General features: G+C 35.2%; 1 protein-coding gene across 1 annotated transcript in view; it reads left to right on the plus strand.

The window, feature by feature from the left end:
* VMP1 (vacuole membrane protein 1) overlaps positions 1–25,545 on the plus strand; it is a 98,133-nt gene that overhangs the window by 49,650 nt on the left and 22,938 nt on the right. The window contains 3 exon segments of the mRNA XM_023756741.1: positions 18,690–18,705; positions 19,091–19,170; positions 21,857–21,973. Coding sequence (XP_023612509.1) covers positions 18,690–18,705; positions 19,091–19,170; positions 21,857–21,973 — 213 coding nt within the window.

The raw sequence follows: 25,545 nt of genomic DNA on the forward strand, positions 1-25,545 counted from the left end.
GAAGTGATCTCATTGTGGTTTTAATTTGCATCTCTCTGATGATTAGAGACGTTGAGCATTTTTTTTTTCGTATGTCTCTTGGCCATCTGTATGTCCTCTTTGGAGAAGTGTCTGTTTAGGTCCTTGCCCATTTTTTAAATTGGATTCAGTCTTGAGTTTTATAAGTTCCTTATACATTTTGGATATTAATCCCTTATCAGATGTATCATTGGTGAATATGTTCTCCCGGGAGCACGTCTGCCCTTTTCTCCTTCTCTTCCCCTCTTCTTCTCCCACAGACATACATCTCCTAAACTCTAAGGGACCCTACAAGATTTACAACCAGGGCAGCAATGGGCAGTGGCAGGTTGTCCTGGGCAAAACCCCCGATCCTGTCCCCAACACCCCCTTTTCTCTTACTTCTTAGTGAGCCAAAGCAGACCAGCCTAGGCCGATTTCACCAGCCCTTTCTTGTTCCACTGTCCCCAGCTTTAATCAGTGTCCTCTAAAATTCGTCTGGACTCGTGATGTGAAATTATTCTTGTATGAACTCAAGAACCCACACACACTACCAGCTGGCCCTAGGCAGACCCGCTAAAGGCCAGAACCCCTTTCCGGTGACAGTACCATGCCGTGTTTAATATTTTTTAAAATTATTTTTAGAAAGAGAAGAAGGGAGAAGGAGAGAAACAATCGGCTGCCTCCTGCACCCCCTCTACCAGGATAGAGCCAGGCAACCTGGGCATGTGAATCAAACCTAAATGGGAATCAAACCATTGACCTTTTGGTGCACGGGAGGATGCTCAACCAACTGAGCCACACTGGCCAGGGCCAATGCCATTTTGATTAATATTATTCCTATCAATATAGAAAATTGAGAATTAAGTTGGAAATTGAAATTTCTTAAAACTTTATTTTTTGAAAGAATGCAATATTTTTCCTCCACATTTATATTGACTTGCTTGTTTTTCTCTTGAGTATATATAATTCATGAGTCTGTTAGGTTAAGTATTTCCTCAAAGGCTATTTTATAGTTTCTGAATTTAATCTTATTTTAAGGGAACATTTTTTAGCTTTTGTTTAGGGCTTCGGTATTTAAATTAATTAAAACTTGTTCCCTGCAGTTGATTGGAGAGTCATTCCGTACACCAAAAGGTTGCAGGTTCGATTTCCCCTCAGGGCACATACCGAGATTGCAGGTTTGATTCCCAGTGGGGGCACGTACAGGAAGCAACCAATTATGTTTCTCACATCGACATTTCTCTCTCTCTCTAAAAATTAATAAAAACATATCCCCAGACCTAGCCGGTTTGGTTCATTGGATAGAGCCTCGGCCTGCGGACTGAAGGGTACCCTGTTCGATTCTGGTCAGGGGCACACGCCTGGGTTGTGGGCTCGATCCCCAGTAGGGGGCGTGCAGGAGGCAGCTGATCAGTGATCCTCTCTCATCATTGATGTTTCTGTTTCTCTCTTTCCCTCTCCCTTTCTCTCTGAAATCAATAAAAAATATATTTTTTTAAAAAAACATAACCTCAGGTGAGGAGTAAAAAATAATAATTAAAACTTGCCACTTGTCTGATTTATTGAAGTTAAATTCCAATTAAGTTTAAATACTAATATCTTTTCGCTTACTAATTTGTGTTAAATATATTTAAGGCCACAAAACTTTTATTAGCTTAATAGAATTTTTATCCTGTTTAGAAATTTTAAGTTATTTACATTATTTTATTAGTGAAAACACATAACACCAAAATAAACTTTGTTCATTGCAATGGTAGTTCTCATTCTTATGGCCAGTGCATTTTCTTTTTATGCATTACCCAGTGAATATCCCCCTCATACACGGGGATAATTAAAGGTTCTTTAGACATTCTTTTGATGATAGAATATCTGTTTGATCATTTGAGTTTAGAGACTATGGGAAAGCATTTAATAATGATTATTTATACACTCACTTAAGTGCTTTAACGTTCCTTTGATGCTATTCTCTGTTAAGCACATTTTCCTATGAAGTGTTTGTAGCTGCCCACACCATGTCAATGCCTGCTGGTTTTTCCCCTTGTGAAGTTTCTGTTCCTTTACATACAGAGATTTATGAAAGAGTCCCTGGTGTGGATGATCTGAAACCCACCGGGACTCATCCTCATATAATTTGGTGCCATTTGAACACTCTGCGTGTCGGTTGTTGCTGGGACCTGTTTTTGACTCTGTTGAACCTTTGCTGGCTGTGGTTTGTCTGGCCATCACATGACTTCTCTGAAAATTCCCCCTCCCCTTCATTTCCAGTAAACTATTTGAGTAGGAGTGAGTCAGAGTGAAACCAGCTTCCCTGTAACCACAGGGCTTGTTAAAGAATTTGTCAACGTGGACTCTAGAGGGTTTGCATTAAGCTTTGCTATGGTTTGTGTTGTGTCAGGAGTTCCACAGAAAAGCTTCCGGCTCTCATGATCTCTTGCTTGTTTGCAAAGGGTTAAACTGGTAAGTGTTGCCTTAATGAGCATCAGAGACACCTTAAACACATTTTTTTTATCATGTAAAGGCCAAGGCTTACTGTAGTTTCTCTTTTCAGAATCATCCAACCACACCCAAGAACATTTAGTTTTTGAAAAGGCAGGCCTTTTCTTCTTTCGAGCTGGCTCATGATTTTACCACAAAGTACCATCAAGATTAAGCAATTTTCAGTGGTCTCTCTTGAAGGATTCTGTTGCAGGATATTGCGACTGACAGTAGAGTGGCTTTGGTACATGAAAGTCACTGACTTGCATTTGGTTCCACAAGAAAAGGTCGCATTTAAAGCAATTCTGTAGTTGCAGTCCGTAAAAGCAGCCATAGGCAGGCGTCTGCCGAGGACAGGACATGTGGATGTCACTCATTCATAGGGTCGCCAGGAGGCAGAGTGCTCTCAGTCGCACATAACACACAGTTGTGATCTCTAAACACACTTAGCATGACTTATGGTGGAATTCTTAATGCCTCATTTTATTTGCTTTCTCAGGAAACTTTTACTTTATTTAAACTCTTTTCCCTGGCCGGGTGGCTCAACTGATTAGCATCGTTCCCATACACCAAGGTTGCGGATTCGATCTCCGGTCTGGGCACATACAAGAATCAACAACCAATGAATGCATAAATAATTGGGACAACAAATTTCTCTCCTTCTCCCACTTGTTCTCCTTCTCCCCCACCCCCTCTCTCACCCTCTCTCTCTAAAATCAATCAATAAATTTTTAAAAAAATAAACTCTTTTCGCCACCCCACTCCCAGACTTTTTATCTTTCTTTGTTTTCTTGCTCTTCTCTATTTCTTTAACCCATTCTTATAATAGTAACTAACTGAATGGGACAAAGAGCTATAACTTGATGCAAATTATGGAATGAATGGTCTCTAGGAAATTGTCTATTCATCATACATTCCTGAATCATTTTGTTTTTAGTTGTGCATTTCTGTATTCATCTCGGCAGACTTTTATTTAAATAATTAATTTAATGGCCCAGTTGGCCTGGCTCAGTGGTTGAACAGTGACCTATGAACCAGGAGGTCACTGTTCGATTCCTGGTCAGGGCATATGCCTGGGTTGCAGGCTCAATCCCCAGTGGGGGGTGTGCAGGAGGCAGCCAATCAGTGATTCTCTCTCATCATTGATGTGTCTAGCTCTCTCTCCCTCTCCCTTCCTCTCTGAAGTCAATAAAAATATTTTTTAAATAAATTTAATGAATACTTTTAAATCCAACCTCCTAAAAATAATTTTTATTCTGCCTAATGTTTTTGTAACAAAATAAATTTAGATGAAAGAACATGGGAAAAATTTTGATTTAGTTATTCCTCACAGGAAAGAATGCAAAGTAATGGAAGTTTAAAGTTGTTTATATTCTAGCAATGCTCACTAACTTAACTCTCAGTAATCAAATTAAAATAGAAAAAATTATTTTGATGAAGTGATTCTAATTGAAATTAGATGATATAAAGACAAAGGGGGAAAAAAGAGGTTAATTTAGCTTGGTCTTTAACAAAGCTCAGTAAATAATAAATGTTTGTTTTTCTTGTTAGTTTGTTTTGGCATTGGCGTAGAATATAGTTTTCGTTTATGTCTGCTTTTTTCTTTTCATTTGCACACCTGCTTACAGATATGGAAAAAAATAAGCAGGGAGTAAGGATTAGGTTACCTTTGTTAAACTAATTTAAAGATTTTTTTTTCAGGTTTATGTTTCAAACACCTTTTGTAAAATGCCTTTAGAAAGGCTCCTTTCATTGAAACTTGGACCAACAGACTATGTGTGCTGTGATTTTGCTCATGAGTTTGCAAATCAGTTAACACACTAAATATAAACCCACATTCTCTTATAACTGCTGAGTGCTCCCTGGGTCCTGGCCCAAGACCAGAGTTTCTTATAAGACATGGATGGCAGGATTTCCATTATGCTCATTTCATATTACAGAAGTTTTTGTTTCTAATTAGATAGGGTGTGTGGTTTGTAATAATAGATCTGTAGTTCTCTTGCTGAGTATGTAAGGACATTTCTCTTGGTAGAGTGTTCTTCCCATTTTTCTGTCTTGGACCTTACAAGGTAAAAACATAAGCTGTCATGTTTTTGTTTGTTTTGTTTTATTGTTGTTGATCTTCACTAGAGGATATTTTTCCCATTGATTTGGTGGGGTGGAGGGGGGGTGGAGAGAGAAAGAAACAGCAACGTGAGAGAGACACATTGATTGGTTACCTCCCACCAGGGTGGGGATCAAACCTGCAACCCAGGTACCTGCCCTTGACTAGGAATCGAACCCGAGATCCTTCAGTGCTCTGGCCCGTGCTCTAACCACTGAATTACACCAGGGTGAGCTGTCATGCTTTTAAACTAAAGCACTATGTAGTGGATCAGGAAGTGGGCATGATAATCAATCCAGTGCTCCCCTCAAAAGTAGACATGTGTTCTAGATTCCTTGTCCCTTTCCCCTGATATAAATCTGCATCAATTAATTTATTTAAACTTGTAAACATTTGTATTTTTACTACTTCTTGAGATAACAACTTCATAAAATTCATAGCCTATTATTTAAAGAAGTGCTTGCATTTGTTTAAATTTGTCTCTCATTCTTGTAAGATTTAACAGTCCCCTTTCCTCTTTTTATAACTCTACAGATTTCAGTTAGTTGCCTTTTACCCACTCTAGAGAATGTGACCATTTACTTTTTATATCTAACAGCCCCCAAACACTTAGAGTACTTTAATATTTTTTTCAGAAATGTTTATCTAATTCTTCTATATCCTTCCTACCATGAAGTTATCAAAACTGCACATCATTTTCCAGGGAAGCTACTACACTCATGTTTTTCAGATTTCTACAACTACAGTTCTGATTTGCTAATGTTTTTAATAAGTTGTTTACTTCAATAAGCTGTTTACTTAGAGACTGCTTCCATTTCCCTTTTCTTTGTTCATATCTCAAAACTTTTATAACTCATTATTTTATATTTAAATACATTTTCCCTAAATGTATTATCTTACTCTTGTCCACATTGAAATTTACCTGCCAATTTATTATCATAAATTTGGCACTTCTCATTTCAACTGTAGATTTGGAACTTAAATTCTCTGCTCCTTTTTCCAGGGCTATTTATAAATCTATTAAGTAGAACTGGTTCTGTCCTGGGAAAGAAGTCCACCACTCACATTTCTCATAATAGAGAAGATCCCATTTATCTTTAGCCTTTGTTTTCAGTCGCTTAAGTTTCCTGTCCCTGACAGTTTTATAAATTCCATACTGACTTAGTTTGCAAAGCTTTGGACTGTTTTTGTTGTGTTACATACATAGCAGCTTATCATATGCTTTTTGTTTTTTAGATTCCAGTCTGAATCTGGAAATAAATGTTATTTATTACTTACTTGTAACCAAAATACAATCTGTTGTAAAGTGCTAAAAATTGGAGTTGATTTCCCCTCCTCTTCTCCCCCCCCCCCCCCCCCCCCAAAAAGAGGGATGATGGAAGATCTCTCTTGGCGAGGACTGGGCGGGGCGTTGGGGGGAGTACTGTTTCGATGCTCAAACAGGAGGAAGAGAAGAAAAGAAATTTTTTTTGCTTGGGGGACGAATGGCAACCAAAACTTGGAGACCCTTACGTTTTTCCCTGGGGTCTAGGAGAGCAGTTTTTCTTTGTCTAACAGAATCATCTCAATTATAAGAACAGAGTCATCTCATTTTCAGTAGCGGCTAGGCAGGCACTGATGGGAGTAGATGCCTGCCTGCCTGCCTGCCTAAGAATTACTATTAGGTTTCTTTCCAACGGGGAGAGAGATGGACAGAGGAAAAGGAGGCAGCAGATACTGGCCAATTTTAATGCTGGCTACTTGGCCTTTCATTTTAATTTGGCTGGACTATGAAAAGGAGGAAGAAAGTACTGTACAGTATGCTTATCTGAACTTCCAAAAATACTTTCTTTAAAAATCTGAAAATGTTAACAAATACTGATGTTCAGCCCTGAAAAGGCCTCCGAAAACCTTACTTCTTCCATATATTCCTTCTTTCTAGACTACCCAAGAGATATTTTATGTTTAATAGGTTATTCGTGAGTTTTAAGATTAGTAGTGAGATAACCATTATAGGTCTAAATAACCAAAAAATTTCCTCTTTCTGGAGACAAGAATATATTAAGAACTAGAATTCTGGAATACTTTGTAAAGTATGATTATCTGACCATGATGCTGTATACCTAAATCTAATACAAAATAGTATTGAATGTAAACTGTGATTGAAATATAAAATTAAAAAGAAAAGAACTAGCATTCAAGTGTAGTAACCTCAGCTATTTCTCTCTACCTTCTTGTGATGGAAGGTTTAATAAACTAGTTGGTGGTACTACAAGGCAGATTTGATAAATTTTCAATTCTTAATGCATTTCCTTTCTTTCCTCCTCCCTGCTTTGCAGCCCTCCTCTTCTCGATATTAAAATGTTGCTATTTTTATATTAAAAACAAACAGAAACCTATCATCCCCCGAGTTGTGAGATTGCATTAAAACTGAGCTCATCATGTCTGACCACAGATTCTGACAAGATACTTATTCCATTGGCTCTCCGGCTTTTTCATCTTTGACAGTTAGTAATATAACTTCACTCTAAACAAATTTGTCCCTTAATCAGTTTTGTCTCTTACTGGTCATGGTGATAGGTATTATTATCACCATCTTATAGAAAAGATAAGAAACTGGCTCAGAGAAGTTTGAAGGTAGTGCAATCGGTACTCTAACATTTTGATATCACAAGAACTCTGTAGATTGGTGTTTGTATTGTATCTATAAGAACATTTTGTCCTATTTGTTTTTCATTTTCTCCCTTGCATTGTAGGTTTCATGAGTTGTTCACCATCTCTTTCCCCTTCTCTTTAACACTTGCCACCCACCACTCATATACACACCCTGGATTATTTATTTCTCTCTCAACGTAATAAACTTGCTAGAACTTGCTTTCACTAAATTCTTAGCCTGGCTTATTCCCTCGCCTCCTTTAGGATTTTGATCAAATGTCACCTTTTCTGTAAGGTCTTATATGACCATCTTATTTAAAATTATACCTTCTCTGCCTCTCCATCCTATAATTTTTCTCTCCTCCCACTAAAATGTGAGCTTTGTGAGGGTCCAGGTTGTTATCAGATTGACTCAGTGTTGAATCCCCTGTTCCTGTGGTAGTGTTTGGCAGGTATAAACTCTTGATAAACATTTGTTGAATGAATGATTGGGCCACTGTGTCCTTATCTCTGTATTTTTATTACCTTGCATGTAGTGGTTTACCAACTTTATTTGGTTGAATTTAATAGCTTTTAAATAAGAATTCTGGTTTGGGGAAAAGATTCTAACTTTGTCTTCTATGATGATTCTGTGAACAAAATATATATATATATATTGTTTTTTCATAACTCAGCATTTAAAATACTTAAAGCTTTTCTTTTCCTCTTGTTTGTATGTTTGAATTTATTTAATCTTCATTTGAATTATCAGAACTGCTGTTTACCACAAACACAATCATTAGAACCATCTGTAGCAGAGGAAAATCCTTTAGATTTTTTTTTCAATTGAGATTATTAATTGTCAACATGGAAGCACTATTAAGAGTAATTTGTGTTATAACCACTTTTGATAAATGTTTGGAACTATCTACTAAAGTTAAACATACATATACCCTATGATACAGCAATTCCATTTGAAAATTTATGTGCAACAGGAAGATGTGCCAAAAGACTTGTACAAGAATTTTCATAGCAGCATTATTCATAATAGCCCCAATGTTCACCAACAGTGAACAGCCCTAATGTTCACCAACAGTAAATAAAGTGTGGTATATTCATACAATGGAATACTATACAGCAACAGCAAGAAATTCATGATTGCTACATGTTGTAAGCATACATAAATCACGTGGACGTAATATGGAGCTATAGAAGCCAGACATAAAAGAAAACCTACTGTTTAATTCCATTTATGTAAAATTCAAAAATAGGCAAGCTACATCTGTGTAATACAAGTCAATGATAGTGTTTATTTTGGGGTAAGGAGTAATTACTAGGAGTGCCACCAGTGGGGTTTCTGGAGTTCTGGTAATGTTCTATATCTGGATCTTAGTGGTAGTTACATGGGTGTATTCATTGTAAAGTTTCATCAAGATGTATATTTTAGATATGTATACCATACTGTATATTCGTTGTGCCTCAGTTAAAAGAATACTTTTACTGCCTCAACTCTCCAGAGTAAATTTGATAACTCGTACATCAGTATATGCAGACATCCATTTAACCCTGATTTTGACCCAGATATAGCTGATAGCCTCATATTTTGAGCACAACTCTCTGAAATGTGTGTTGTTCCCAGATTATATATTCCTTACGTATAGTTTTATGTGAAAAATCTTACTGATCATTATTACATAATTTTTGAAAGGGTTAATGTGGAGGAAGTGCCATAGAACCTACTATAGGCACAGTTGCCTTTAGGTTAGTGACTTTGGGGCCTTTAGTTTTTCTGGACCCCCACAGAAAAGAAAATCATAGTTCCATTTTTAGATAGTGACAAAAGCAAACAATAGATCATTCTACCTAGAGAATCTAAACTCTTTTGCAATGATTTTTTAATTTTATTTTAGAGAGAGAAAAACATCAGTTTGTTGTTCCACTTATTTATGCATTCATTGGTTGTTTCTTGTATGTGCCCTGACTGGGGATCAAACCCACAACCAAGGTATATCAAGATGAGACTCTAACCAACTGAACTGTACAGCCAGGGCCTACTAACATTATCTTGAACTCTAAAAAGTTAGTGTACTGGCTGGAGTCTGAAAAAGACAGACCAACTTTTGCTTATTACACATTGGAGTACACAGATTTCTCATATTTGATTTTTGCCACATCTGTGAACCAGTTGTACCATTAGTTCCTTTGTGTTTTTTTAACTGCTAAATTTTAAAAATTGAGATATAACTGACATAGAACATTGTATCAGTTTTAGATGTGCAACAATGATTTGACATACTTATGTATTGCAAAATAATTACCATAAGTTTTGTTAACATCCATAACCACACAGTTATAATTTTTTCTTGTGATGAGAACTTTTAAGATCTACTCTCAGCAACTTTCAAATATACAATACAGTATTGTTAACTGTAGTCAACATATTATACATTACATCCCCAAAACTTATTTTTCTTATAACTGGAAGTGTGTACGTTTTTACCAACTTTGCCTGTTTTGCCCATCCCCCACCCCCTGCCTCTGGCAACCAACAATCTCTTCTCTGTGTCTATTACATTGGGTTTGGGTTTTTTTAAGATTCCATATGTAAATGAGATCATGTATTTGTCTTTCTCTCTCTGGCTTATTTCACTTATCATAATACCCTCAAGGTTCATCCATGTTATTGCAAATGTCAGGATTCTCTTTTTTTATAGCTGAATAATATTACTGTGTGTGTGTGTGTGTGTGTGTGTGTGTGTGTGTGTGTGTTATATCACTGTATCCCACATTTTCTTTATACATTTTTCCATCGAGGGACACTTAGGTTGTTTCTATTTCTTGGCTATTGTAAATAATACTGCAATAAACTTGGGACATGTGTATTTTTTTTTTTAGATTGTTTTGTTTCCTTTGGATCAGTACCCAGAAATGCAATGGCTGGGTCATACAGTGGTTATATTTTATATTTTTGCCAACAGTGCACAGAGGTTTTCCTTTCTTCACATACTCACCAACACTTATTATCTCTTGTCTTTTTAATGATAGCCATTCTAACAATTGTGAGGTGATATCTCATTATAGTTTCCCTGTTGATTAGTGATGGTGAGCACTTTTTGTGTACCTGTTGGCCATATGTATGTCTCTTCTTTGCAAAAATACCTACTCAGATCCTCTGCCCATTTTTAAGAAATTATATTTACTGGGGTGACATTGGTTAATAGGGTCAGATAGGATTCAGCTACGGATTTCTATGTTACAAGATCCATATATTGCACTGTGTGCCCACAACCCAAAGTCTTGTATGTGCCCTGACCAGGGATCGAACCTTGACATAAGAGGATGATGCGCCGAAACCGGTTTGGCTCAGTGGATAGAGCGTCGGGCCTGCGGACTGAAAGGTCCCAGGTTCGATTCCGGTCAAGGGCATGTACCTGGGTTGCGGGCACATCCCCAGTGGGAGATGTGCGGGAGGCGGCTGGTCGATGTTTCTCTCTCATCGATGTTTCTAACTCTCTATCTCTCTCCCTTCCTCTCTGTAAAAAAATCAATAAAATATATTTAAAAAAAAAAAAAAGAGGATGATGCTCTAACCAACTAAGCCAACCAGCCAAGGTCAAATGCATTATAAATATCTACATTTTAAATATATATTTTTTTATTGATTTTAGAGAGGAAGGGAGAGGGAGAGAGAGAAATTTATCAATGATGAGAGAATCATTGATCGGCTGCCTCCTGCACGCCTCACACTGGAGATTCTGGGAATCAAGCCTGCAACCAGGGCATGTGCCCTGACTGGGAGTTGAACCGTGACCTCCTGGTTCATAGGTCGACGCTCAACCACTGAGCCATACTGGCCAAGCATAAATATCTACATTTTCTTTTTCTTTTTCTTTTTTAATCTCTACATTTTTATGTTTTGTGTCACAATTTACATCTTTTTATCTTGTGTACTCATTAATAAATTATTGTAGTTATAATTATTTTTACTTCTTTTGTCTTTTACACTTCATACTAGCTTTATAAGTGATTAACTCACCACCTTCACAACATTAGATTGTCCTGAATTTAACTATATATTTACCTTTACCAGTGAGGTTTATACTTTAATATGTTTTTATATTACTAATTAGTGCCCTTTTGTTTCAGCTTTAACATTTCTTGTAAGGCTGATCTAGTGGTACTAAACTCCTTCAGATTTTGCTTATCTGGAAAACTATTTCTCCTTTGATTTTGAAAGACAACTTTGCTGGATAGAGTATTTTTAGTTGGAAGTTATTTTCTGTCAGTACTTTGAATATATTTGTGCCACTCCTTTCTGGCTTTCAAAATCTCTGTTGAAAAATGTACTTATCGTCTTATGGGGTTCTCTTGTATGTAGCATCGTAACATGCTATTTTTCTTGCTGCCTTTGAGATTCTCTCTTTGTCTTTAACTTTTGCAATTTAATTAATAATGTATCTTGCTATGGGTCTCTTTAGATTCAACTTTTTTGGAATTTTGAGCTTTTCTAATCTGGATGTCTATTTTCTTCATCAGAATACAGGAGTTTTTAAGCCATTATTTCTTCAAATATTTATTCCCCATACTTTCTCTTTTTTTTCTGGGATTCCTGTAATGTAAATATATATTCCTTTGATGTCCCATAAGTCTCTTAATATCTTCACTCATTTTCATTCTTTTTTGTTTTTGCTCCTCTGGTGGGAGGATTTATACTGCCCTGTCTTCATGTGTGCTGATTCTTTCTTCTGCTTTAGCTAGTCTATTGTTGAACCCCTCTTTTGAGTTTTCTTGTTCAGTTATTGTAGTCTTCACCTCAGTGACTTCTGTATGGGACTTTCTTATATTTTCTATCTTTATTGAAATTCTCACTCTGTTTATCTTTGTTTTCCTGACCTCAGTGAGCATGTTTGTGATCATTATTTTGAACTCTATGATAAATCACTTATCTTCATTTCATTAAGGTCTTTATCTGTGGCTCGATCTTGTTTTTCCTTTGGAACTTATTCCTTTGTTTCTTCATTTTCCATTTTCTGTGACTCACTCTCTGTGTTGGTTTCTATGCGTTAGATAAAACAGCCACCTCTCCCACTCTTAAGGAGTGGGCTCCTGTAGGAGATGAGCCTTATCCTTCAACTCTGCCCTAGCTCTTTGGTTGTCTCTCAGTCCTTTGCCATTGTCTTTTGTCTTTTTTTTTTTAGTGTCTCCCAATAGTTGAGGGTGTGCTGAGACCTGTCAGTGTCCCAAAGGGGAGTAGCTTACTCAGCATCTAGATAGTCTTCAGGCAGCAAATTTTAAAGTATGCAAATATACTCCTGTGAGGGAGAGATTGGAACATGGGCATTTCTGTTTGCTCTCTCTGCACTGAACCCTGTAGGAATAGCTAGCTAAGAATTGTTTCTGTGTTTGCTACCATCCCTTGAACCTATGAACACAAGCCCCACTGGCTACCAGAGTCAGGCTATCAGGGATATGTCCTCAGGGGCAGCCACAAAAAGCCAGGGAATTAGACTAGAAATCACTCAGCTAGTTTCTGGATTTCTTGCAGAGGTTGCAGCTGTATATTCAGTTTGTTTGTGGGAGGAAATGAGTTCATAATCCTCCTACATCACCATCTTGATTCAGAACTCCATAATCTCTTCATAAAATTTCTAAATCTCTAAGTTAGTTTCAGAATAAAATTTCTTTGCTTTGCTTTATGGAAATGTGTTTATGTGATGTATTCTATTTATACTATTTTAGAATTTTGCCCTAATTTTTACTTTATTTAAATTCCAGTGATCATCTCTGATTTAATTATGTAAATGCCATAAATTGGACATCAAAACATTTCATTTTCAGAAAAAGTTGCACAACACTGTCCTGATTCTGTTTTCTGGTAAATGTGTGTGCATTTTGTAATCCAGCATCTTAAATTTATTAACTACTTCCTACTGTCATAATAATTTATCTTATCAAGTTAATATCCCTATTTTTTCTTGTTATCCTAGAGTTTATTTCCTCCATTTCATGAGTGTGTTTGAGTCCATTATAATTCAAAGAACAGAATGGATGGTGTGTAACTCATTTGAAAACATACTTCAGCCCTAACCAGTTTGGCTCAATGGATAGAGCGTTGGCCTGCGGACTGAAGGGTCCCGGGTTCGATTCCGGTCAAGGGCATGTACCTTGGTTGCGGGCACATCCCCAGTGGGAGGTGTGCAGGAGGTGGCTAATCGATGTTTCTCACTCTATATCTCTCTCCCTTCCTCTCTATAAAAAATCAATCAAATATATTTTTTTAAAAATTAAAAAAAAGAAAATATACTTCAAAAGTATTTTGTTCACTGAATTGAGTGAACAGTTGAGTGAATTAATGCTCTACATTTTTATATGAAAATAACTTATAAAGAGCTCCAGTAGGTAGAAAATTGCAATTAAGACACATTTTAGTCTGTTTTTAAGAGGAGAAAGATTTAAAGATTATGAATTATGATTCATTGTACTTTCCATGAAGATGAGAATTATTGTACCCTTTCATTGTATTTACTATGTGGAATATAATAACATTGTAGAAAATAATTACATGGTTATTGGGATCTTAATAACAAGTTAATATTTCAGAGAGAGTGTCAACGATGCTGAAACAGCTTACAACATTGTCATTATTACTATTTAGCCCCATTTCTGGTTAATAGAGTTTAACTTGCTTGCCACAACACAATTGACTAGGACATACTAACATGTTTTAGATGGCAAAAGAACTTCACAAATACAATAAATTTTAATACAAATTTCCCTTTTACACAAGGAATTATTATTGCAACATTTGCTCTGTGGTTTTTAATAGTGGCTATGGAACCACTTTTAATACCAACTCCGAGAAGAGCGTTTCAGCAGTTTTAAAAATCATGGGTTAAGAAGACAGATAATTCATAAAATTTACCATTACTTTAATGGTAACAGGTCAACTCTAACATCAACTATTAACCAAATACATATTTATCTATGATAATATTGCAGTCATTTAACATGTATAGGAATTTACTGTCACTTTTTAAAGAGATCTTGAAATTTCATGTGACCACTTATGAAAATGAAATAGATGACTGTTGCCATTTGAAGATAAATGTTATTTCATATGTTTGGCTCTAATCTGATATCTGTAGATTCAAAGACTAATATTTTATAAGCTAATTATGCTTAGCAATACAGTTTCTCTTCTCCCTTAATCATAAATGTATTTTTTTAGGGAAAAGAAATGTGAAGCAAAAGTAGTGCAGATTATTTATACTTGAAGGCTTTGTGTGGTTTATTATTAATATTATTATTAATCCTTTAAATCTCAGTGATAAGGATTTAACTTTTCTTCATCTGTCTTCTTGTAGTCAATGGGAAATATTCCTAGTGTCTCTCATTCTTCCTTTCAGAAGCATGAATATCAGTGGGAGTAGGGAAGATAATTTTATTTATTTGTATTTTGTTTATTTTTAAAAAGTGAAAAGTGATATGTGATAACTAATTGTAAATGCATGCTATTTATTTAGGTAGAGCAAGAGAATGAAACGTTCCTCTCAGGCACTTAAATTGTGAAATAGGTAAACATTGTGAAATGTGAATCCAGAGAAATGAAACTATTTAAAGGAATTTGGTTTTAGTTGTACAGATTTTTTTAAAATGAAGAATAACAATTGAGGAAGTAATCAAATTAAACTTACTACATTGTTCCCATAAATACTCTAAAACCATTAAAATGAAATACTAATTTCCTTTTATATTTTATTTGAATATTGAATACCTAACACACTAATTTGTTAAACTTTTTATTTAAGATATTATTGTTTGTTATTGGTGCATACTTTCCCTTGCCTTATTTATCTTATTTGATGGCCTAAAAAGAATAGCAAATTTTGTTTTAAATGGTTCTTTTAAATTTTAGTAAAAGAGGAATTTTTTGCTCATTTGTGATGTGTGTGTGTGTTTATTTGGGTTTATTGTCAAATAATATACCCACAGTACAGTTCTTTCTCTTTTAAAGCAGGGAGAAATATAAATATTTTAATGCCTAGACAATGTTACTTTAAAATCAACCTGTTAAGAAGGAGCTGTCAAATTATGCAAATAATGAAAAAATACCAAATTATTTTTAAAAAAATAAAGAAGTTTTAAACTACAGTGCAACAAACAGGAAAGTAAAACTACATGTAGAATATTTTAGACAGTAAAAGAATGATATTTTCAATAAAAATATATTAATAAGCCTCTAGAGCAGCGGTTCTCAACCTGTGGGTCGCGAACAATGAAAATACATCCTGCATATCAGATATTTACATTACGATTCATAATAGTAGCAAAATTACAGTTATAAAGTAGCAACGAAAATAATTTTATGGTTGGGGGTCACCACAACATGAGGAACTGTATTAAAGGGTCGCAGCATTAGGAAGGTAGAGAACCACTGCTCTAGAGCCATATCAAACTTTTGAATATATGGCTTTAAAGTAAAATGTTTAAAATAAAAACAAAATATGGTTGTGTCTATGAAATCTAAACATGAGTACTTTTACTATTGTTAAATATTTTAGATTTGTTGTGAATACTAATACAATGATCCCCTGAGTTTGCTTGAATTACACAGGCAAGGAAAAACATTAATTTAAATAAATGTGTACGGGTGGTTGAAAGTATAATGTAATTTTAATTCTGAGAATATTGTGAAAGACCTGGAAAATAAATTATAGGAACTGAAAGTAGCATGGTCACTGTGTGCGTGTGTGTTAAGCACATAATGAGATTTATGAAATCCATTTTCAGTACATGACTTTCAGACTTTTTAAAAAGTAAAAACTCCCCATTTAAAAGACACTTAATTTGTTTTCCTTGTAAGATATGCCAGCTAAAAATTAATTTTAAAAAAGAAAATGGTTAAGGGAGGTTTCTACTTCATTTATTTGGATCGAGTAACTTCCCTGAAACAAAAATTCTTGAAACACTGTTAAGAATAATTGATGATGGGCACCCAGGCATCTGAAAGAACAAGGAGTCTATTTTCCTTTGTTCTTGTCTGATTTCTGTTGAGTACAGAGATTCTGCCTCAAGGGATAAAATGTCTCCTTACTTTCGGGATATTTTTAAAAACATGATTCCTTGAACTTCTGTAGGCTTAAATATTTTTATTATTTTGTATATTAAGTGATCTGCATAATGTTTGGTTTAATTATACTATTTTTAAATTTAAATATATATATATGTGTGTATCTCTAATAGAAAAATACCATCAGTTTAACATGACTGCACTACCATAGTCACCTGGTTTAAATAAATAATAAGATTCTAAAGCCTTGAAATTAAGATAAAAAGAAAAGAGACACTTATAATATTGTATGTCAACTGTAATTGAAAATAAAAAACTTTTTTTAAAGAAAACAGGACGGCCGTAACCAGTTTGGCTCAGTGGATAGAGCGTCAGCCTGCGGACTCAAGCGTCCCAGGTTCGATTCCGGTCAGGGGCATGTACCTTGGTTGTGGGCACATCCCCAGTAGGGAATGTGCAGGAGGCAGCTGATCAATGTTTCTCTCTCATTGATGTTTCTAACTCTCTATCCCTCCCCCTTCCTCTCTGTAAAAAATCAATAAAATTTAAAAAAGAAAGAAAGAAAGAAAGAAAGAAAGAAAGAAAGAAAGAAAGAAAGAAAGAAAGAAAGAAAGAAAGAAGAAAGAAAACAGGACGCCAAACCTTCTAAATACAGTTGACCTTATTTATACCATTTTATGCAAAAATCTAATTTTCTATGATTTTACATATTGAAGGGTATATAAATTCTGTGATAGAAAAATGTTCCCACATATGTCTGACTTGGAAAATATAATAAATATGTTATCCTTAAAATAAATAATGCAATAGTTGTTCACTTAAGGGGAAACAGTAAATCTTCAGTTAGAAATCTGAATGAAAATGTAAAGTGCCCTTTACTGCAGTCGTTCAGTTGTTTAAAAATATTAAATCTGATATAATGACTTACTGAAAAAATAAGGCTAATTCCCAAAAGAAAAATTATCTCTTTGGAAATAAATTGTAAAATTATAAAAGTTACATTGTAGAATTTAGTTAATGATTAACTTTGAGAGCCTATATACTTGAAAGTGGTTATATTAATACTAGAGGCCCGGCGCACGAAATTCGTACATGGGTATGGTCCCTAGGCCTGGCCTGAGATCAGGGCCATCTTCCCTGGCTACCGGCAGCCGGCCCGCCCCCTACCTCCGGTTCCTCATTCACCATCAGGCAATTGGAACCTGCTGGCCGGGGAGAAAGAACCAAGAGGTTGGCCAGCAGGCCCCGATTGGCTGGGGGCAGCTCCTGCGTTGAGTGTCTGCCCCTTGGTGGTCAGTGTGTGTCATAGTGACCGGACATTCTGCTATTTGGTCCATTTGCATATTACCCTCTTATTATATAGGATCTTTTAAAATACATATACATTATTGATTTAATTCCTTTGATTTTCTCACCATCCTCAAGTAGGAGGAAGGTATTATCATTTTTAAATTTTTAATATTTAATATTGTAATTTGCTAGGGTTATTCTACATATTTGTTAAAGGTGTGTGTGTGTGTGTGTGTGTGTGTGTGTGTGGTTTTTTAAGTAGAAATATACAACTTATGTTGTGGATTAGAGAAGTGCTTTAAATCCTGTTTCTATTCTATGAAGGAACCTTCTATTTTTTTATATTCTGACCTTTCTATAAGATTGTTGCCTATTAGAGCATTGAACCAAAGGGAGAGGAAGATATTCTATGATGTGAACACTGTTTAAAAATACATTTATACATTAACTAATATTTTTTATCATATCATTTATTTCCATTGAAATTTTGATTGGAATATATGCCATTTCAAAATCAGAAAATAATTATAATCAAATATCAGAATGGTATTTTTAAGAAAAACATATCCTATATAATAAAAGCGTATGCAAATTGTCCCCTCAACTGGGAGTTGTCGGGGAATTCGACCAGGGGGCAGGGCCAGCCGGGGGAAGGGAGGGACACCCCAGCCAGCAGTGGTGGTGGCAGGTGGCCAGGGGAAGGGAGGGAGTACGCGGCCAGCAGCCGCTAGGGACCCTACCAGTGCATGAATCCCGTGCAGTGGGCCTCTAGTACATATATATAATTGTAGCATCAATATGCTGAAGAAGAAAATTGTGAAAATAATTAGCCAGCCAAATGTATGTTTCAGCATCAGAAATGGCAATAAAGGGGGGAAAACCCACTGATTTCAGAGTCTGAAGAATCTGCCCTATTTATACCCCGGGATTATTAAAAGGCTCAAGTAAAATGTTTGTGAAAACATTTTATAAAATCTAGCACAGGCTGTGCAAATGTAGGATGTTACTTTGCTTTTGGGTGTAATGAATGCTTAGTTATTGCCACATAACTGGTTTTCCATCTTCTGGCTAGTGATCAGCCCAGGTGTCTTCACTGGCTATCTTGAAAGATCTTATGATTTCTTACCTTGGTATTAATCCGGGAGTAAGTCTGGTGAGTTGTAGAAGGAAAGAGAAATAGACAGATGTGGTAGGCCAGTATTTCCAAAAAAAAAAAAATGAGTTGGTTCATGGTTAGTTTATAGCATTTTGTTCACCCCTAGATAATCCAGAGGGGATGCAAAAACTAAAGTCACAATGTTTTAGCTTAGTCTTGAAATCTGGTACAAGTTTATCATTAAGGATGTAATTAATGTTCTATCAAGATTCTATTTGCATGTTTTCCAGTGCAACCTGTAATTTTTAAAAATAATTCATCTCATTAAATGAATCAATGCTTTCAGATCATGAGGCATTTAATATTATAAACTTTGTAAACAGTTATTTTCCCTCCTTCCTTGTACTTTTCATTAATGTTTTGATATCCTTCTTTTATATAGGACTTTGCTCCCGGGCTAAGCTGGCAGTACAAAACCTAGTACAGAAGGTTGGATTTTTTGGAATTTTGGCCTGTGCTTCAGTAAGTAAATTGTATTAAAAGTGAGAAATTCCAATAAATGCTAGATTTATATTTTGATCCAATTTGTTTTTAAAGATACATGCTTGAACAATAATGCTATCACTTTTAACGGGTATGTAATTTTATTAATCATTCATCTTACTCATCAAATGAGCTGTTTTCTGGTGAATATGTTCATATTTTGTTTATTGACTTTTAAGCATTTCATCATGCCATGATGACTTCAGACCTAAATGGCTTGATTCAGTAAGAACAAAAGAGACAAAAATCCATCCTTCCCATGGAGAATTTATAATGAAGTGCATTTAACCAAATAACAATGCCTTCATTCTTTCCAGAGATATAGATAAGTCATCTTTTCCCGAAATTTCAAGCATTAACTATAAAGAAAATGTGTATAAAACCTGCCTTAAGTGATGCTAACACCTAGTTAGATAATTGGAATGGCTGTGGCAAAGTTAAGGGCATCTTTGGCTACAGTGAACTAAGACGCTCTTTATGTCAAACATTTAATGTCTCTGCTATGCTGTACCTGATTAATACAAAATAATATTGATTGTAAATTTAAAAAATTTGGCTTTACTTAATTAATGTCTCAAATTACAGATTTGTGAAACTAACATTCTTTGATGGGTGTTTTATCCTGGTCCTTTTCTATATAATAGAAATAACTACATTTGAAATGGAGCGTTTTGATCCAAGTTTTCTTTGGTCGCCTGTACACAACTGTTGGTAGCTCACTGGTGGATTTGACCAGAATAACTAGGTGCACCTGGTTGATACTGATAAAAAATGCCATTATAAGTAAAATTCACAAAATTATTTTCTGTTAATACCAGCTACTTTATCCATTATGTACTGAACAATAATACATCTTTGAGAACCCCCTTTCCAGCCTTAGCAAAGCAAATGGACAAAAAGGAGACCATTGAGTGCCAAAATTTTTAATCTGGTATCAACATTCTAGAGCTATTCCAAAGCATATCTGTGCCTGAATTACATCTTTTGACCTTGGCAATACTAGAAATTTTTATAATCGAAATTTTTTCTTTTTAACATAGAAGTTCTTTATCACAATATTGACCTTAACTATTTGAGCAGTTTATAGGTATGTTGTAATGTGATATAGTAGAAAGAATTGGCTTTAGAGTCAGGCTTACTTGGGTTCCTAAACCAGTTTGGACTTTTTTTTTTTTTTTTAATATATTTTATTGATTTTTTACAGAGAGGAAGGGAGAGAGATAGAGAGTTAGAAACATCGATGAGAGAGAAACATCGATCAGCTGCCTCCTGCACATCTCCTACTGGGGATGTGCCCACAACCCAGGTACATGCCCTTGACCGGAATCGAACCTGGGACCTTTCAGTCCGCAGGCCGACGCTCTATCCACTGAGCCAAACCGGTTTCGGCAAGTTTGGACTTTTTACTAGCTAGGTAACCTCAATCAAGTTACTCTCTTTGAACCCTAGGTTTTAATTTTCAAAATGGGGCAATACGACATTCATTGCAAAGGCTCAGGTGAGGATTTAAGATTATGTATGTGAATCCTCAGGCTCGTGTGTGAGGTGGAGCCTGATAAAAAAGGAAAACTATTAAAATTGTAATTCACAGTTTTGAGGGTCACATGAAAATTTTTAAGAAATGACTGATGTGAGACTGTGAAGTGATACTGTTATTACATGGTTGTAAGTCAGATGAAATTGCATGAAGGCTTTGAATTTAAAAACAAAACTGAGTCATTGAATCCAAGTGTTACTAACAAAAAAATACTTGAATTCTAATTTAGTCATGGCACTGTTTTTAAAAGGACATATGTGACAAGTATCTTTTATATAACTAGACTTTGCTTTGAAAGTTCAAAAATGAAATGATATAAATTGATTTATAAATGGTTTGGCCAACAGCCACAAGGACAGAGTACTTCTATGGGAGAAAAATGGGTGAAGCACTCAAAATAGCTTGTGGTGTCTTTGCATTTTTATGTGAAATTGTCTTTTAGCATTCTTGAAATGTGGGAATGTTTAGAAAAGGTATTTGTTGTGAATCACTTCTTTGTCTGGGACTGAGTATTCAAAATATCTGAATCAGTGCTCTTGTATTTCCACACTTGACTTTCTTTCTAAAATGTATCACACAATCCATGGCCTTGGGCTCTCCTAAAATAAAATATAAATAATGGATGTTTTATGTTGAGAAATAAAAGCACATCCACCTAGAAATATATTTGTGAATTTACAACAATGTTTGGTATATATAGATGTGAGCACTTTCTAGATTATATTCTTATTTCACGTTAAAGATTTTCAGACCTAGCAACTACTAAAATAATCTTAAGGCTTTTTCTCATGTATATCTCACCTTAGAAAACAGCTACCAAATAGCCAACCAATCTACTGAATGGTGTTAAATTCTAATGTGATAGAAAAAAAGTATATTAATGAGACATTAGCCATAAGTAATACAAGCAAAAGGATAGCTGGTTTGCTTTGAACAGATTGAACAACAACCTGAGATGAATGTGAGACCTAGTTTATGGACACATTAGAATATTTGCCTCGGTCTAGTGCTGATCAAGGGACATACCTCTCTTTGTAGTGTAAGGATATACTTATAGGTGGTAAAATGAAACTGTTCTTTGGATTATATGTTGGAAGTTCCATTTTTAACTTCTTTATTTATTTACAGATTCCAAATCCTCTGTTTGATCTGGCTGGAATAACATGCGGACACTTTCTTGTACCTTTTTGGACTTTCTTTGGTGCAACCTTGATTGGAAAAGCAATAATTAAGATGCATATTCAGGTAATTGTATCTTCTCATTCCCTACCTAATGATGACGAGACCATTAAAAGGCATATTTCTCTTGCTCATTCCAAGGTGAATTGTTAAGATTTTGATTCTGTTTCTTTGGGTTGATCGCTTGCTTCAGTGCTCAGCCATGTCATTTAGAGGTTAGTGAATTTTGTGCAGGTTTTCCCTCTCCTTGTAGGAAAGTTGTGTCCTTTATTATCTTTCTCCTTGTTTCTTTTCCTTCTTTCCTTCTACCTTTGTTCCTTCATCTCTTTGTTTATTCACTTTTTGCCTTGTGAAACTATTTATGCAAGACTTTTACCAAACAAAAACAGTGTTCCCATGTAGGAAAATGCATGTCATTTTCACATACATAGTCCAAAAATGTATCTTTACTGACCATGAGCTGGGATAATATTGCCTTTCACTAATTCTACTTTTCTTTCACACACTGTGTAACACTTCCTCTCAAGATACCAGTGTTCTTTACAGAAAAGCAGACAGATGTTAGTGTTGGGGAGAATGGGGAAGAAAGGGGTCTCCGAAGAGGGAGAAAGATGGGGGTTGTGGGTAGAGAAGTGAAAATCAGCAAGCCTTCAAAGACACTTTTAACAAAATGTTTAGTGTATACTATATGAACAAAGGAGAGAAAAGAGACTAAAAAACTTAAATGAGAGGAACTGCATATGTGCTTCTAGGACTGTGATATGAACTGTTTCCTTCTAAGGGCAAATCTCACCAGAATAAACTAAAATTAACCTGGAAAGAATTCCTTAATCAATGAGGTTTGCAACAAAGAGGCATTCACCAAAGGAAAGGCAAGAACAGTGAGTAATGTCTGTGCCCTGGCATGATTCCTTAATAATTAAAAACACGTCTATCCCCCCTGTTTCTTCTTAACACCTCTCCACCTCTAGTTCTTAGAAGAAGAGAATAAAACAGAAAATTTTCAGCTGCTTCTACTGCCCAGTCTCTGATATTAGATTTTGGCATTGGAATGAGTTGTTGAGCTTGTCCTGCCATGATAATTGCTCAGAATTTCAAGGAATATTTTCCCCCACTTATATTAAGTATATTGTTCAATGAATATGAGTTCTGTAATATTGGAATGCTAGTTTCTTTAGTAAAGATTTAAAATATCACAGCAGGATTTTTCAAGTAATAAAATATTATGGTGAATAACAAATGATTTTGCAGTGTACGTGAAGATAATGTCTTGTAATCTTTTCAGTTCTTTTAGGGGGAGAAAAGAAGCTAGCATTTAGCTGTAGGGAGTCTTTTGAAAGTAACAACAGATTTAATTCCCTTTATAACAGCAGTTCCTCTAGGGATCTATAAACTTACACATCCTGCTTTATGTAATAATCTAAAAATTATAGGAAAATGTATTATGCTAACAGTACCCTATAGTGGTAGGATATGCAACTAATCAGAATAGTCCAAAATAGTATATTTTTAGAACATTTTTTCAAGTTATGATAATACTTATTTTTTATGTAGTGTTTCACACTTTAAAGCACTTAGTGTATGTCATCTGATTTAATTATTATAATCCTGGGAGGGGGAAATTATTACTCCCATTTTATAATTACCAAACTTACAGAGGTTAGTAAGTAATAGGTACCTAAGAGTAAGTAACAGCTAGAATTTGAACCCTAGTCTTTTGGCTTCAAGTTCAGTGTTTTTTTTCCAGTCTTTTGCATTGTCTTCTTAACTATAAATTATTTATGTGATTAAGGAAACTGAATTGTTTGATGCCTGGAATTTATTAGGACCTATACCAGGCAGTTGGCATTGATTATCTCTGAACAATCCTGTGAGGTAGTTATTATCCATATTTCATTGATGGGGGAACTGGGTTTTAGAGAAGATAAAATACTTGCCTAAGGCCCAGGAATTCAAACCAAATTCTATAAAGTTAAAGCTCATTCACTGTTTCTGAGTGGAAGGAAAGAAAGAAAGCTAAAATCCTTTCATGTTTCTGAAAGGAAAGAATCTGAGTTCCTTCACTAAACTAGAATATGCGGTATGTTTGCTATGTTCCATTGTATCAAAGAGATGTACTTTCTAAAGGCATGTCACTTAATGTACATCCAGATATAGCTCAGGGCAACAGACATTTCCCATTCCTTGGGTAAGAATACTAACAAGTAATATAAACATTATAACCATTTCTGAAACACAGATTTTTCTGTAATCTAATAATAAACCTATCTCCTCTTCTGGTTCTCTTCTTTCAGCTTAGACAACTTTCCTTGATAAATATTGTTATTTTTATTGATATTTTGTCATCTGTTAAACCACCCCTAAAAATTTCAATTCAGCCCACCTAATAGTGTTAAATCAGGATCTCCCCTTCCACTGGACAAGTTGAGGTCCTCTGGCTGTAGAAGGATCCTTAAAAACAAATAATGAAGAAGTTGAGAAGTCAGCATGCTCGCATATAATACTTCATATACCATACAATTTACTTAGCATGTGTATTGTTTATTCCCTCTCTACCTTCCCACCCACCACCGCACACACTTATCCTGGAATATAGGCTCCGTGAAGGCAGAGATTTTTGTGTCTTGGCTCACCGAGGCATTCTGCCTAAATAGCATCTGGCATGTTGTAGGTACTTAATAAATATTTATTAAATGAATCTATCTACGATTCTTCTTACCATTGAAGGACTCTTCTTTTACAGATAGGTTCTTTTTTGTACATTCTGACACCAGTAGTTCCCTATACCCATATCTGTTTTTCTTCCTACTCTCCCCTTTTCCTTGTTTCTTCTTTGCACATGGTCCAGAGGGTTGGTTAGTGATCTGTGCCTTTTATTTACTTGGTAGAATCCCCCACTCAGACACATTTATTTCTTGCCCAGAACAGTGAATTTTCAAGCTGTTACATATTTTTTAAAGTTATGATTTGTTCTTAAGCAATTAAATTGTGCAATTATCTGGGCATTTGGCTTATTCTGAATGTTAGGAAATGATAGTAGGGAAAACTTATTATGTTGGTGAGATCACTGAGAGAGAAGACCATTAGCTCTGTTTCTTAGTAAAAAATTTATAGTTCCAAGTAACTGGCTTTTAGTATGGATACTAGAAGCACCCCCCATATATTCAGGCTTTTCTCCTAAATGATCTATCATAGTCTTAGTAGTTTCATAATCTTCATACGCCATTTGTATAACATTGTTTATAAAATCATCATCCATCTTGTACCTGATTGACCTCTGTATGTGCTTGCTTTTTCCATAAGATAGGTATCTTTTTCCATTTAACAGATGCATAAACAAACACTAAAAAGGACTACGAACTTTTTTTATTCTCATTTCCTTACACATATCCTTATATTGCAGCTGCCAATGTCTATTAATACTAGGACATTAATTAAAATATCATTGCTTTATTGTTTCAAATAATAAGCTTTCGTCTAAAGTAAGCACTTTCCTGAGATTTATAATGAATAGATTTTTTAAAACATATTTTTATTTCAGAGAGGAAGGGAGAGAGGGAGAGAGAGAGAGAGAGAGAGAGAGAGAGAGAGAGAGAGAGAGGAGAGAGAGAAACATCAATGATGAGAGAGAATCACTG

This window comes from Myotis lucifugus, unplaced genomic scaffold (assembly GCF_000147115.1).
Source record: "Myotis lucifugus unplaced genomic scaffold, Myoluc2.0 scaffold_99, whole genome shotgun sequence".
Classification (NCBI taxonomy): Eukaryota; Metazoa; Chordata; class Mammalia; order Chiroptera; family Vespertilionidae; genus Myotis; species Myotis lucifugus.